Raw genomic sequence first — 11,655 nt, forward strand, 5'->3', positions numbered from 1 at the left:
CACTTGCCTCTCATTCAGAAAATTCCTATTTGAAAACAATTCTTATTTCAAGCCCTCATCCAGAAGAGCCATGCCAAACTTCCATCAAGCATGAAGGTACGTTGTCTCTTCCCTCAAGGCAGGAGCTTCAGGCAGCTATTTAGACCAGAAAAAAATAAACCTTCTGCAAAAAAACTCTCAGAATGCTGTTAAAAAAAATAAATATTAGACTCAATTTATCTACAGCTTGTGCTTCACTGAAGCACAATTTCCCTGCTTCCCAAAGATTAGTAAGTCACGGTCATAAAGGGTCTTCACAGATTTAAAAACAAATCAGCAGTGTATTAGGTATACTGCTGCCAGGAGTAAGAAACACATATCTAAGACTGGACAGACTGGATTTTAACAGCAAAATAGGTAAGTCATCACATCAGAATGGACTGACACAGGGTATTTGTAAGAAAGCAGGCAGGACATGCACAAGCCTTTCCACTTTGCTCAAGAGCTAACGTGACATCACAATCACATAGCCACTGTTTCAGCTATAACCAGCTGCTTTAAGAGCCTTGCATCTCAGAACATCTTCCTCCTCTTGTGTCTCAGAATCCTTTACATAGTCCAAAAGCATTTCCATCAAGACAGCTTCTTGCAGAACTGAAATAATCAGCACTGAATTTCAGGCAACAGTGTAGCTGATGCATGTGTTGGCAATAAACCTGAAACTCATTTTGTGCTAAAAGATTAATATTCTAATTAAATGCCAGGGCCCATTTATGCAGGCTATGAGTAAAATCAAGCTGATGCTGATCTTTCCATATCAGCAGAATTCAAGCTGCCTGCAGGAAAGACAGCCACTATCCATACATAGCGAAGAACAGTGGAAGAAGTGGTCAAAGAAGGAAAGGGCACAAGGAAGAACAGTGAGACTCAGCAAATCAAGGTCACAGGATCACAGGATGTTAAAGGTTAGAAGGGACCCACAGAGAATATTGAGTCCACCCCCCCTGCCAGAGAAGGACCATACAATTCAGATCATGTCCTTGTCTTTAGTCAGGCCTCCATATTAACAGTAAGTTGAATTTGTATTTGCTTTCCAGATTTTACATCCTCAAGAGGCACTGTAGGCTGCTTTCTGCTTTTAAGAGAATGAAGAATTTTTCATGTAGACATTGGAACATCTGACTGCAAGAATTGGAGCATGTTACCAAATCTGGCAAGACTGTCAATACAAGAGCCAAGATTAGTATCAATAAAAGAAAAAGAAAGTAGGAAGCAAAGGCCACCAGGCCAAGAAGAGATTAATATGCAAAGAATGGGATTCATAATTAAATTAAGGGAGAGGAAAATACTGATGTGACAGGAGAGCGACAGACTTCTGGCAGAGGATAAGTAATCCAAGAGAAACAGCAGGACAGAAGAAACTTACATGACAAGAAGAATCAGATACAAAAGAAAACAACAAAACCTAATCCAGGTAAGGCACAGTTTAGGAATAAGAGGCATCAGGCTGCAAAGAAGGAGGCTGAGAAGAGAGAAAAGACAAGGACGGAGAAAGAAGCAGTTTGGATTAGGAGAGATAATTGGAGACCCCTTAGAGCAATGAGCACAGGGACCCATGCTCTTCAGTAAAACACTTTTGCTCTGAGGATCAACATATCCATTCTTTCAGCTGTGTAATTAGAAGGCAACAAGAAATGGGATGAGTTTCTACAGCTTGTGGCTTTTTGAATCTGACTCATGATTTCTATATCAGCCTACAGCTGACGTTTTAGAAATGGTATGTCTCATTTTCCTACTTGGGAGCAGGAAACTGAAAGGAATTCAAAAGAAAATGCAAGGAAAATCTTTCAAGAAGTGACTAGACAGAAAGTGGCCAGAACTTTCTTCCTCCACCTCAATCTTTTTTCATGCCTTCATCTTTCTCCATTCAACCCTCCACTGAAGTCACTTCTAATTTTGTAGAGTCATAAGCACAGTCATTACCTTTGCTTTGGTGAGGTACAAAGCTAAGAGGTCCTCAGTGTTACTACTCAGTTTAACACTGTAATGAGTATTATTTTAAAATAACAGCCTTTAATCCCAAATTACCAAATGCACACTACCTTTCTGCTTCCTTCTACAATATATTCAAATGGTCACTCTTTCTCATCTCATTTCTGCTCTGCACAAGGATACCAGCTGTGTTCACTGCACAATTCTTCTCCCACTGCTCACCCTCTAGTAAACCTGAGCATACACCTGGGAATCACATCATATTTCTTATTCTAAGACAAATACTGCTGTAGATACACATCTTCAAGTGCTACTGAGTGGTATTTGCAGCTGCCAGCTTCTTCTGCAGGTGTTTAAGTACAGATATTACACTCACTCCTTTGGTCTGGTCTGGGCAAACATCAACCCTTTTCAAAAAGAACAACCTTGCAGAGTTCATATCTCAATTTTATTTTGGGTGGGTTGTTGTTTGGGATTTTTTTTGTTTGTTTTAAGGTTCTGTTAGTCTAATCATATCCTTCTTTTTCCTGGAGCTATCCATTTGCTTGCTCATTCAACAAGTATGTGTTGTGAGCTTGAGGCAGAACTCTGCCTCGACTGAAGTCACCAGCAGTTTCTGTCCTCATGATTGATGGATCCAGAGTTTCAGGCAGGTTGCAGCTTTTTCAAATTGATAACACAGCACTGCTGGATCTGTGAAGAACTTTGACCAGCTGTTAACAAACTCTCAAATAGGTGAAAAAGTAATTCTTCCCTGCCTTGGCTGTGTCTTCACAGTCTTGTATTTACACTGCACAAACTGACTCATCTCCTTTTGCTCCTCTTAATGTGCAGAGCGATAAAACTCAGTAGCATGCTCATAATTCTGTGTCACAGAAGCTAGCTTAAGGTTTTGCAGAACAACACTCACAGAATCATAGAACTGTTTCAGCTGGTAAAGACCTCTGAGATCAAGCCCAACCATCAACTCAAGGCCACCATTGTGATTAAACCACCTCCAAGGGAGTCCAGTGTTATAATGTGATAAATTAATTTGGAATCAGGGAGTGAACACCCTCCAGTTTCCTTTTAACCTATGAAGAAGCTTCCCCAATTTGAAATCCATGCCAACATGGATCCAGGATGTTGTGTACCTTTACTCCTCCAGTCACCCAGGACATACCTAGTGTTGTAGACTTGTAAAATACAGTTATACACAGGTCAGGCTCATTCACAATGCTACTCTTGCTGCATGGGTCATTGTCACTGCCTGTGGCTCTGACCACATCCTGCTCCCTGCATCATTCTCTCCAAGGCACTCTCTCTCTGTCACATCATACACTGCTACTCTCTTCATTTTCAAAGCCCTTCTCATGCTGCCCCATCCCTATCCAACACCTCTCACTGGTACTGTGGGGTAAGCTCTTACCTCCAGCCAACCCCTCAAGCTGGATTCCTCTACCCACTACTTTTCAGAAGTATCTCTGTTCTTTCTCCAGTGACAGCCCACAGGGACATCACATTAACTCTCTGCAACATCACAGCAGATGTCTCATTTTTCACCCTCCTCTTCAATCACTTCTCATAGTGACAATTCCACTTCCCTTTCCACAGCAATGCTTTTACTGCATTACTCAAGAAAACCTCCCTTAAATTACAAATGTGTGATCTTTTACTTTAAGACACTGGGAATCACAATTGCTATTAAGTTCTTTGCTCTTATGTTTTCCCTAGGAACAAATGCACATTTTAGACAACACCAAATTAAGTCTATTCCTTCACTGCCTGCTTGCCATCTTCAACATTTCTGCATGCAAATATAGGTAAAGCAAGGTCACTTATCACTGCTGGCAAGTTCCCTCCACTTCTTTTTTGCAGGCATTTGGAATACACTTTTTTTTTCCCTTAAGCCAGAGATGTTATTTTATCTTGATTTTTTTTCTTGGCTTATTCTGCCCTCCCCCCTCAGAGCCATCTACAGTGGGGTCCCCAGCCATCTGCCAACATTCACAGACAGCCCATGTAACCCTCAATGCACAGGATGCAGCAGCATAAGCCATAACTGGAAGCCTTCCAGTTCACTCTTACGTACTGGGAACCACACTGATGGCAGAAAGCTTAGCATAAATAAGGCCTAAGCTTTCTCTCTTGCACACATCAGCAGAGCAAACGGGCAGAGATAAAGTATCAACTCACTGAGGCTCCTGTCTGCTGCCTAGGGCCATTTTCTTCCTACCTTGACATCCAATATTAACATACCTCTGTGTGTATATATATACACACACACATATACATGCACACAGAGACAACTATCAGTCTCAAAATTCCTGCAGGAAAAGATGAGGCTCAACACACCAAACCTTACTGCTTTTATGTAGGTGTTTCTGAGCACCCTTGAACTAAATCTGTACTCGGAGCATAATTAAGTCTCAGTTCCAGAGGTACTATTTATTTTAGCAGTATTCATAGCAACACCCATTTTGAAAACAGCAAGCAGGGCTACTTCCACCCATTATCTTTCAGAACTGTCAACAAAATCAGAAATAAAATGTCAGCACACTCATTTTCCTCACAGTCCTGCACATTTCCCCTCAATGCTCCACAAGAGATTGACAGATCCAAACATCTTGAGGCACATAAGCCAAATCTGCACTTATTCATCCCCTGTTTCTCCACACAGCCTTGCAACACCTGAGCAGACAGAGATGCAAGAAGGACAAAAATGTTATTAAAGCTGCCCAAGACAACAGAAGTTATTCCTCTCCAGTGTGTCTCCTCACCCTTTGCCCTCTGAGTCCCGTGCAAGCCGCAGCACGGTCAATTTTTTCTGTGATCTTTTTGATTCCAAGCCAGAATCCTCCATGCATTATGTCCTCCTGCTGAACACCTGGCACATTGCCAGGAGAAGAAAAAAAAAATCTGCATAGTACTTGCTGCTCGTAAAGTCAGCAGTAATTGCCCTCTGTGCTTTTGCTTCCAAGGCTGCAGGACAAGGTGAAAGAAGAGCCACCAATACTAGCCATGGAGATACGCTCTCACGAAGTAGAGGGAAGGCCAAGGAACGCCATGTGTGTGCCAGCCCTCAACAGCCAGCAGCTGGGAGTCTGCATAGTTTGGTTTTCCAAATACTGGCCTTTACCCTGTTCCAAGATCTTCAAGGCTGTCACAGAACCACAGAATGTTAGGGGTTAGAAAGGACCTCCAGAGATCATCTAGTCCAACATCCCTGCCAAAGCAGGATCACCTAGGGCAGGACACACAGGAATGCATGCAGGCTGAGTTTTGAAAGCCTCCACAAGAGACTCCACAACCTCTGTGGGCAGCCTTTTTCCAGTGGGTGCTCCATCACCCTCACCATAAAGAAGTGTCTCCTCCCTTCAGCAGCTCAGTGCAATGTCCAAAATCAGCGGCTGCCTTTGCTAAGCCAGGGATCTGTCACTAACAAAGCACACAAGGAAAACTCCATTTTTCCTCCTTCTCTAAACTGTCCCATGGGAAGGAGGTGGTGCAGCCAGCATGCCAAGAAGCAGGAGCCCCTGATCCAGCTCGCAGCAACAACGTGACTCTGATGAAACAGCCTCCTGTGCCCCAAAGCATTCTGCTGCCACTGAATACTGGGCACGAGGTCGATTGTCAGCTCCTGTGTGGGTTTTCCACTCCTGAATCTATCAGTTTGTTATTGCTTTAGGTTTATAAAAACACCTTTAAGCACTGTTCCACAAGAAGGGAGGCTGGAGGCCATAAACCACAGGTTTTACACCTAATGTTTTAGCTCATTCGAGTCAATTTTTACCACATCTAGCACTTTACAGGATGCCACTGTTAGCTCATCTCACATAAATTGCACATAACAAAGAGACAGCTAAAACACCCATTAGGCAAAAAAACATTCTAGTCTATCTCCAATTTCATCGTGGGTATTTCTAAGCAGCCCACATTTCTGTGGTATTTAGTTGTCAGACAGTTACAGTGATTCACATCAAGATGACCACAGAGGGATCTTCATTTTTTGCATATTCATGTTTACTTTTTACTGACTTCAGCTCTGGCACAGCGATAAGGCTTACACCACACCATGAACCATCACCTCGTGAGCATCTCCAAAGCAAACTCCTTGACACGGCTGCCTTGGCTCCTGACTTCGCTTGAGCCCCACTGACAGGCATGACTGATCACATCCCTCTTCCCAGTCCTGAACAAAGCCTGAATGTTCACTACCAAAAGGCACCATTCTTCAGGAGCTCCTTCATTGGCCCACACAGGACTGCTGTTTACAAAACAAGAAACCGACAGCCAATATTTGTCCCTGTGAATTATCCAAATCTATACACCAACCTACAGTGATACATGTTTTAATGTATTACTAGAACCAAAGAGCTTTACAACTCAGAGCATTAACCTGCAGAAGCCCTATGGCTCTAACAAACCTCCTGACACAGCCATTTAAAGCCCAGTTGTCTGAAATACAAAGGCAAGAAAACAACTACCAAGAATCCTTCCTGATCCTCCTCTTGCCAGGGATTGAGGTAATAAGAAGGCTTATAGCAATATAAAAAATCTGAGAGATGTTTTCATTCTTCTTACTTCTATTTAACCAAAACCTTATTGATCTGTTTTAAACAAGATAATTAAACACTAATAGACTACATAGATACAACTGGGAAGGTCTGAGAATCAGCCTGTGGTTTTGGTTAAGGACAAGGACTCAACTCCAAGGCTACTCTTCTGCCTTGGTATCAGTGAAACTCATCTTTGTTCCCTATCTCAAGGATGTTTTATTAATTTTATAGGTATTTTCACTTGGAAATTCAACTATTGATACTTAACTGCTTCACAAGAAACAGTTTTGGAAAAGTACCATCAGCTTACACATAATCAGGACTTTATAGAAAAAACTTTGATTTGTATCTCAAAAGCCAAATTGATACGGCCAGTCAGCTTCAGGGACCAACACAGTGCTCCTCAAGTCACAGTACCAGGACAGTGGTTCTTCTGAAGCACTCACTGCTACCAAGCAGAACACATGAGCCTAAGAATAAATACTCATTCGAGAGGCTCAAGCTGAAGTTGGCTCAGAAAGCTCATTAATCATCACCCAAGGACAGTGCAGTGAGCAGTAAGGAAAAGAACTGGCACAATTCAAAAGATATCAAAAGAGAAGTGAGCTTACTGTCAACTCATAATTCAGTGCAGTGAATTACCAACCTTCACTGTATCACACACATGACTATTTCCAGGGAAAACCTGCTACAGCTCCACAAACCAAAGAATAAAAGCCAACTGACCAGGACCACCTTTGTTTTATGTTGTTGACAGCTACGCCCACAAAGACAAAACCCTTGTGGAAACTTGAAAACTGAGCAATGGTCTCTACTGCAGAAGTTTTTTCAAAGGTAGGGAGATGAAGAAGGGCAGGGGGAGGACGCTGGATGGAATGCTGGTTCCTTTCAAATCCAGGCACCCAGCAGCCTGCAGCTGGTGCAAAGTAGGATGACCAAGTATAGTTTGGGAAAGGACATCTGGCAGAAATTTCCTCTCCCCTTTTCTACTCTTCCTCACTTATTCCCCTGCTCATTCATTCCCGGGAGGTCTTAGCAGACTGGTTATCTTTTTATTTACATGTATATAAATATATGTGCACCAAGATTTTCAAGAAGCAAGCACACATACACAGTGTTAACTGATCTATAACATAAGACCTACAATGATAAGCTTTTTTTTTTTTACAGAGAGAGATAAGAGAAGAACAGTCAGAGCTGGAAGACTTTAAAGAGAGTTCTGATCCATCCAAAGATTTAAACGTGGTATCAACACACACAGGTTAGCACACGTTAACCAAAACATCTTAAAAGATTCGTGCAGATGCAGCTTTAGCACACATTAAATGTGCTGGATTGCTGAATGTCAGCAAGGGGCTTGAGCTTTATACACAGGTTGAAAGTTCAGAACCTACCCAACACCCTCCTACAGGCACCTGAAGATGTGCTGCAAGAGGAAACAGAATAAGCCTACAAAGAGCCAGGAAAAAAGCAATAAAATAAAGAATTACATGGTAAATCAATCTATTTCCTACAGGAGTAAAGAGAAATGAAGAAATACGACATAATCCTAAAACACTAAGTGAAAGCAGCACCCAATATGCAGTACAGAACTCTTCAGTGCTTTTGTGACATGCAGATGTCTTGGTCAGTCAAGTAGGCACTTCTGGGTAGAGGTCTGGCCTTTAATTAACATCACAATAAACTGTTTTAAAACAACTAATTTAAAAGGCACATCAGATCACATTTCAGTGGGAGTCATTATTAGCCTCACTCCAATCGTGGAAGAAAATTAGGTTCCTTCTTCCACCGAGTATATTTTGATATTTCCATGCACTCCCAGCTCCAAACTGGATTACTGCAAAACTCTTGCAAAAGGCTTTTCAGACAGGCCCTGCTTTACAAGACCTCGTTACATTGTAACACCAGGCATAATATCCACGTTCTAAATGCTGAGGGCTCAGGTAATCCCACTTTGTACATTTACCACTGCCTTCTGCTTCCCGTAACTTTATAATGCCAAAATCTCTGCCCTCCTGGAAAATTCAGTGGCGCTGGACTAGGTTGCTCCTGGGAGACTACTATCTGTGTGTCAACGCATCCCTGCCTAGCTTTAGTTTCTCTACAGAAATCAAGCTTGACTTGCAACGAAAAATAATCCTTCCCGTATTCGTGACCAGAAGCTTTGAAATGCCAAGAAAAATACATACAGCCTTCTTTTCCTTTCTAATGCAAAGCATGTTTTCCAGGGTACGTTAAAGAAACAGACGGCAGGTGCTCAGTCCCTGGTAGGTGCTCATGGCTTAGCTGAACGCCAGCGTACCTCCGAACCGACCTATTCCTAACGGGTGCCTTCTGACGCCGAACTGTTTGTGAAGGCAGGGTAGGACGTGCGGTATGGGCAGCGGAACTCCCCAAGCAGGCGCTCTGGGTGCAGATGACACAGTGCTATACACCGAAAGACGACGCAATTATAAAACACTGAACCCGCATACACCTCCCCTGCACCCACACGCAAGCGGTCAAATCCAAGGCGACAGTTTCTCCCTTTCCACGCAGGACACCGAGATGATGCAGGGACACCCCCACACCCGTCCCCGGCACGGCTGAGGAGCCGAGCGCTCTTCCATCGCAATCCTCGGGCGGGAAGGAGACCCTCTCCTCCCGGCTGCCACAGCCTACGGACAAAGGCAGGGAAAGAAGGGCGGCAGCCCGCACCCGACACCCGCCTGCCGCCCTTGTTGGGCCGGGCAGGGTCGAGCCGTACCGGGGGGTCAGTGGCGGCGACAGCGGGGGTCGGCCTTACCTGAAGCAGGTGGAGGCGGCCGGTGGGACTCGTCCTGCTCCAGCGTGACGGTGCCATCCCGCCAGACGCGAAGGTGGGCGGCCGCCCCCAGCCTAGCAGCGGGGGTCTCTCCGCGGCGGGCGCGGGCCCGCAGCGAGCCGCAGCACTGGTAGCACACGGCCCATGCCTGCTCCTCGTTGATGGGCTGGTTGTAGAGCCTAAGGATCTCCTCCAGCGACAGCGCCTCCGGCTGCCCGCCGGCCCCACCACCGCTGTCCTCCTCCTCATCGGCGGTGGAGCGGGAGCCGCCGGGCTGGGGCTCCGCGCCGCGTTCCCCAGGCAGCGCCATGCCCAGCCTCTGCCGCGCCTGCTCCCTTGGGCTCACTGACCGGCCCCGCCGCGGCGGCTACTACTGTTTGTGCTGCCGCCCGCTCCCGCCGGGCTCATCCTCCCCGCCCCGCTGGTGCCAGCAGACCGCCGGACAGCCCGGTCCGCGCAGCAGGCAGGCAGAGCAACCAGCGGCCGGCAGCGGGAGGAGCGGCGCTCGGGCCGCCTGCCGCTGCCAGCGCCGCAGGGGGAGCCAGCTCATAGCAACGCAATGGCGTCCCCGCCCTCCCGCCCCTGCCGCCAGCTCCTGGCGCCACAGCGCCCCCTGTCGTCACCAGCCACAGGGAGCCCCGGCTGTAATGGCGGCTAGCGGCGCAACTGTGAGGGACGGGAAAAAGGCGGGATTCGCTCTGGCGGCTTCCACGGCAACCTCAGCGTCCATGGACAGCGCTCGAACGTCCTTGGGAGGTGCCTGGACTCCATGTTTGCCTTGGATACCGGCAATGATGTGTCCTCACGTCATAAGCAGCCTCCTGCAGCACTCCCTCCTCTGTAGCAGCGAGGCACCGGCGTACAGAGGGGCTGACAGTGGCAGAACCAGAGATCTGGAGAGGCGAAAGGGACTGGAATCATAGGAGGAAAGGCTGGCAGGGCTGGCGCTGCTCAGCCTAGAGCTGAGGAGACTGAGGGAGGAATCGCATTAGTGCCTATCACTGAGCAAGTGTCAGGAGGATGGATCCAGACTCTTCTCAGGGGGGTCCAGTAGTGGGACGAGGAGTAAGGGACATGAATTGGAACACAGGAGGTTCCCTGTAAACCTAAGGGGAAACTTTCACACAGCGAGGGTGGCACAGCAGCGGCAGAGGCTGCCCAGAGAGGGCAAGAAGTCTCCGTCTCTGGAAGTATTCAAAACCCACCAGAGCTGCTCCTGTGTGATTTATTCTGGTTGAGCCTGCTTTAGGAGGAGGGTGAAAAGATAATCTTCATTCTGTGTGATTCCAGTTGGGACCAGACCTCCCTATCCCTGAGCGCCCCTGGGCAGCAGCGGGGCAGCGCCTGCCTCACCGTGGCAGCATAGCTCCCAGCCCAGGCACGGCACACACGAGAAAACAGCTGCTTGCTTTGTTATTGAGCACTCTACATTTTCACTTCGGATATATAAAAAGAAAGAAAGCTAAGGGGAGACTTTCCAAAGGAGACACTGAAGCATAGAAGTGGCAGCCCTGAGCAGCGTCCCCTTCTGCACCCCACAGCATTGTACACTGGACAAGCCCTGCAACACCTCACTTGAAGAGTGTTTCATGTATCACTTTCAGCTGTATTGAGTTGTTTTTCCCTCTTGCAGTGATATGTTACGCACCCCACTGCAAATACAATGTAACTGCTTTTAAAATAAAGCTATTAAATTCAGCAATATTCACCATACAGTAGGATTCAGCCTTTCAGACTGCATTAGATAATGAAATTTTACTGCCTGGATAGATCTGCATGCTGTAGAACAGCTGAATTTTGCTCTTTCAAGTATTAAAGGTAACAAACCAAGAGCTATAGTGAAGTACTATGAAGCTGGTGAGGGGCCTGGAGCACAAATCCTATGAGGAGAGGTTGAGGGAGCTGGGCCTGTTTAGCCTGGAGAAGAGGAGGCTCAGGGGTGATCTTATTACTGTCTACAACTACCTGAAGGGGCATTGTAGCCAGGTGGAGGGTGGCCTCTTCTCCCAGGTAACCAGCAACAGAACAAGGGGACACGGTCTCAAGTTGTGCCAGGGTAGGTATAGGCTGGATATTAGGAAGAAGTTCTTCACAGAGAGAGTGATTTCCCATTGGAATGGGCTGCCCAGGGAGGTGGTGGAGGCACCGTCCCTGGGGGTCTTCAAGACTGGATGAGGCACTTAGTGCCATGGTCTAGTTGATTGGATAGGGCTGGGTGATAGGTTGGACTGGATGATCTTGGAGGTCTCTTCCAACCTGGTTGATTCTATGATTCTACGATTCGAAACTTGTTAGCAGCAGAGCAGGCAAGTATGCAACATACTATTAAAATTTCAAGTCAGC

The 11,655-nt window shown here is 46.3% G+C and overlaps 1 protein-coding gene across 4 annotated transcripts in view; it reads right to left on the bottom strand.

Annotated features, from left to right (window-relative positions):
* Window positions 1–9,854, bottom strand: part of SPIRE1 (spire type actin nucleation factor 1) — a 148,695-nt gene extending 138,841 nt beyond the window's left edge. For all 4 annotated transcript variants that reach the window (XR_010303775.1, XM_064150254.1, XM_064150253.1 and 1 more), the window contains exon 1: window positions 9,295–9,854. Coding sequence is in view for 3 of the 4 variants with exons in the window: in XM_064150253.1 (XP_064006323.1) it covers window positions 9,295–9,622 (328 nt within the window). In the remaining variant the exon portion in view is untranslated. The remainder of the gene's footprint in view (window positions 1–9,294) is intronic.
* Window positions 9,855–11,655: the final 1,801 nt, after the last annotated feature.

Source organism: Pogoniulus pusillus, chromosome 10, assembly GCF_015220805.1.
Source record: "Pogoniulus pusillus isolate bPogPus1 chromosome 10, bPogPus1.pri, whole genome shotgun sequence".
NCBI classification, from domain to species: Eukaryota; Metazoa; Chordata; class Aves; order Piciformes; family Lybiidae; genus Pogoniulus; species Pogoniulus pusillus.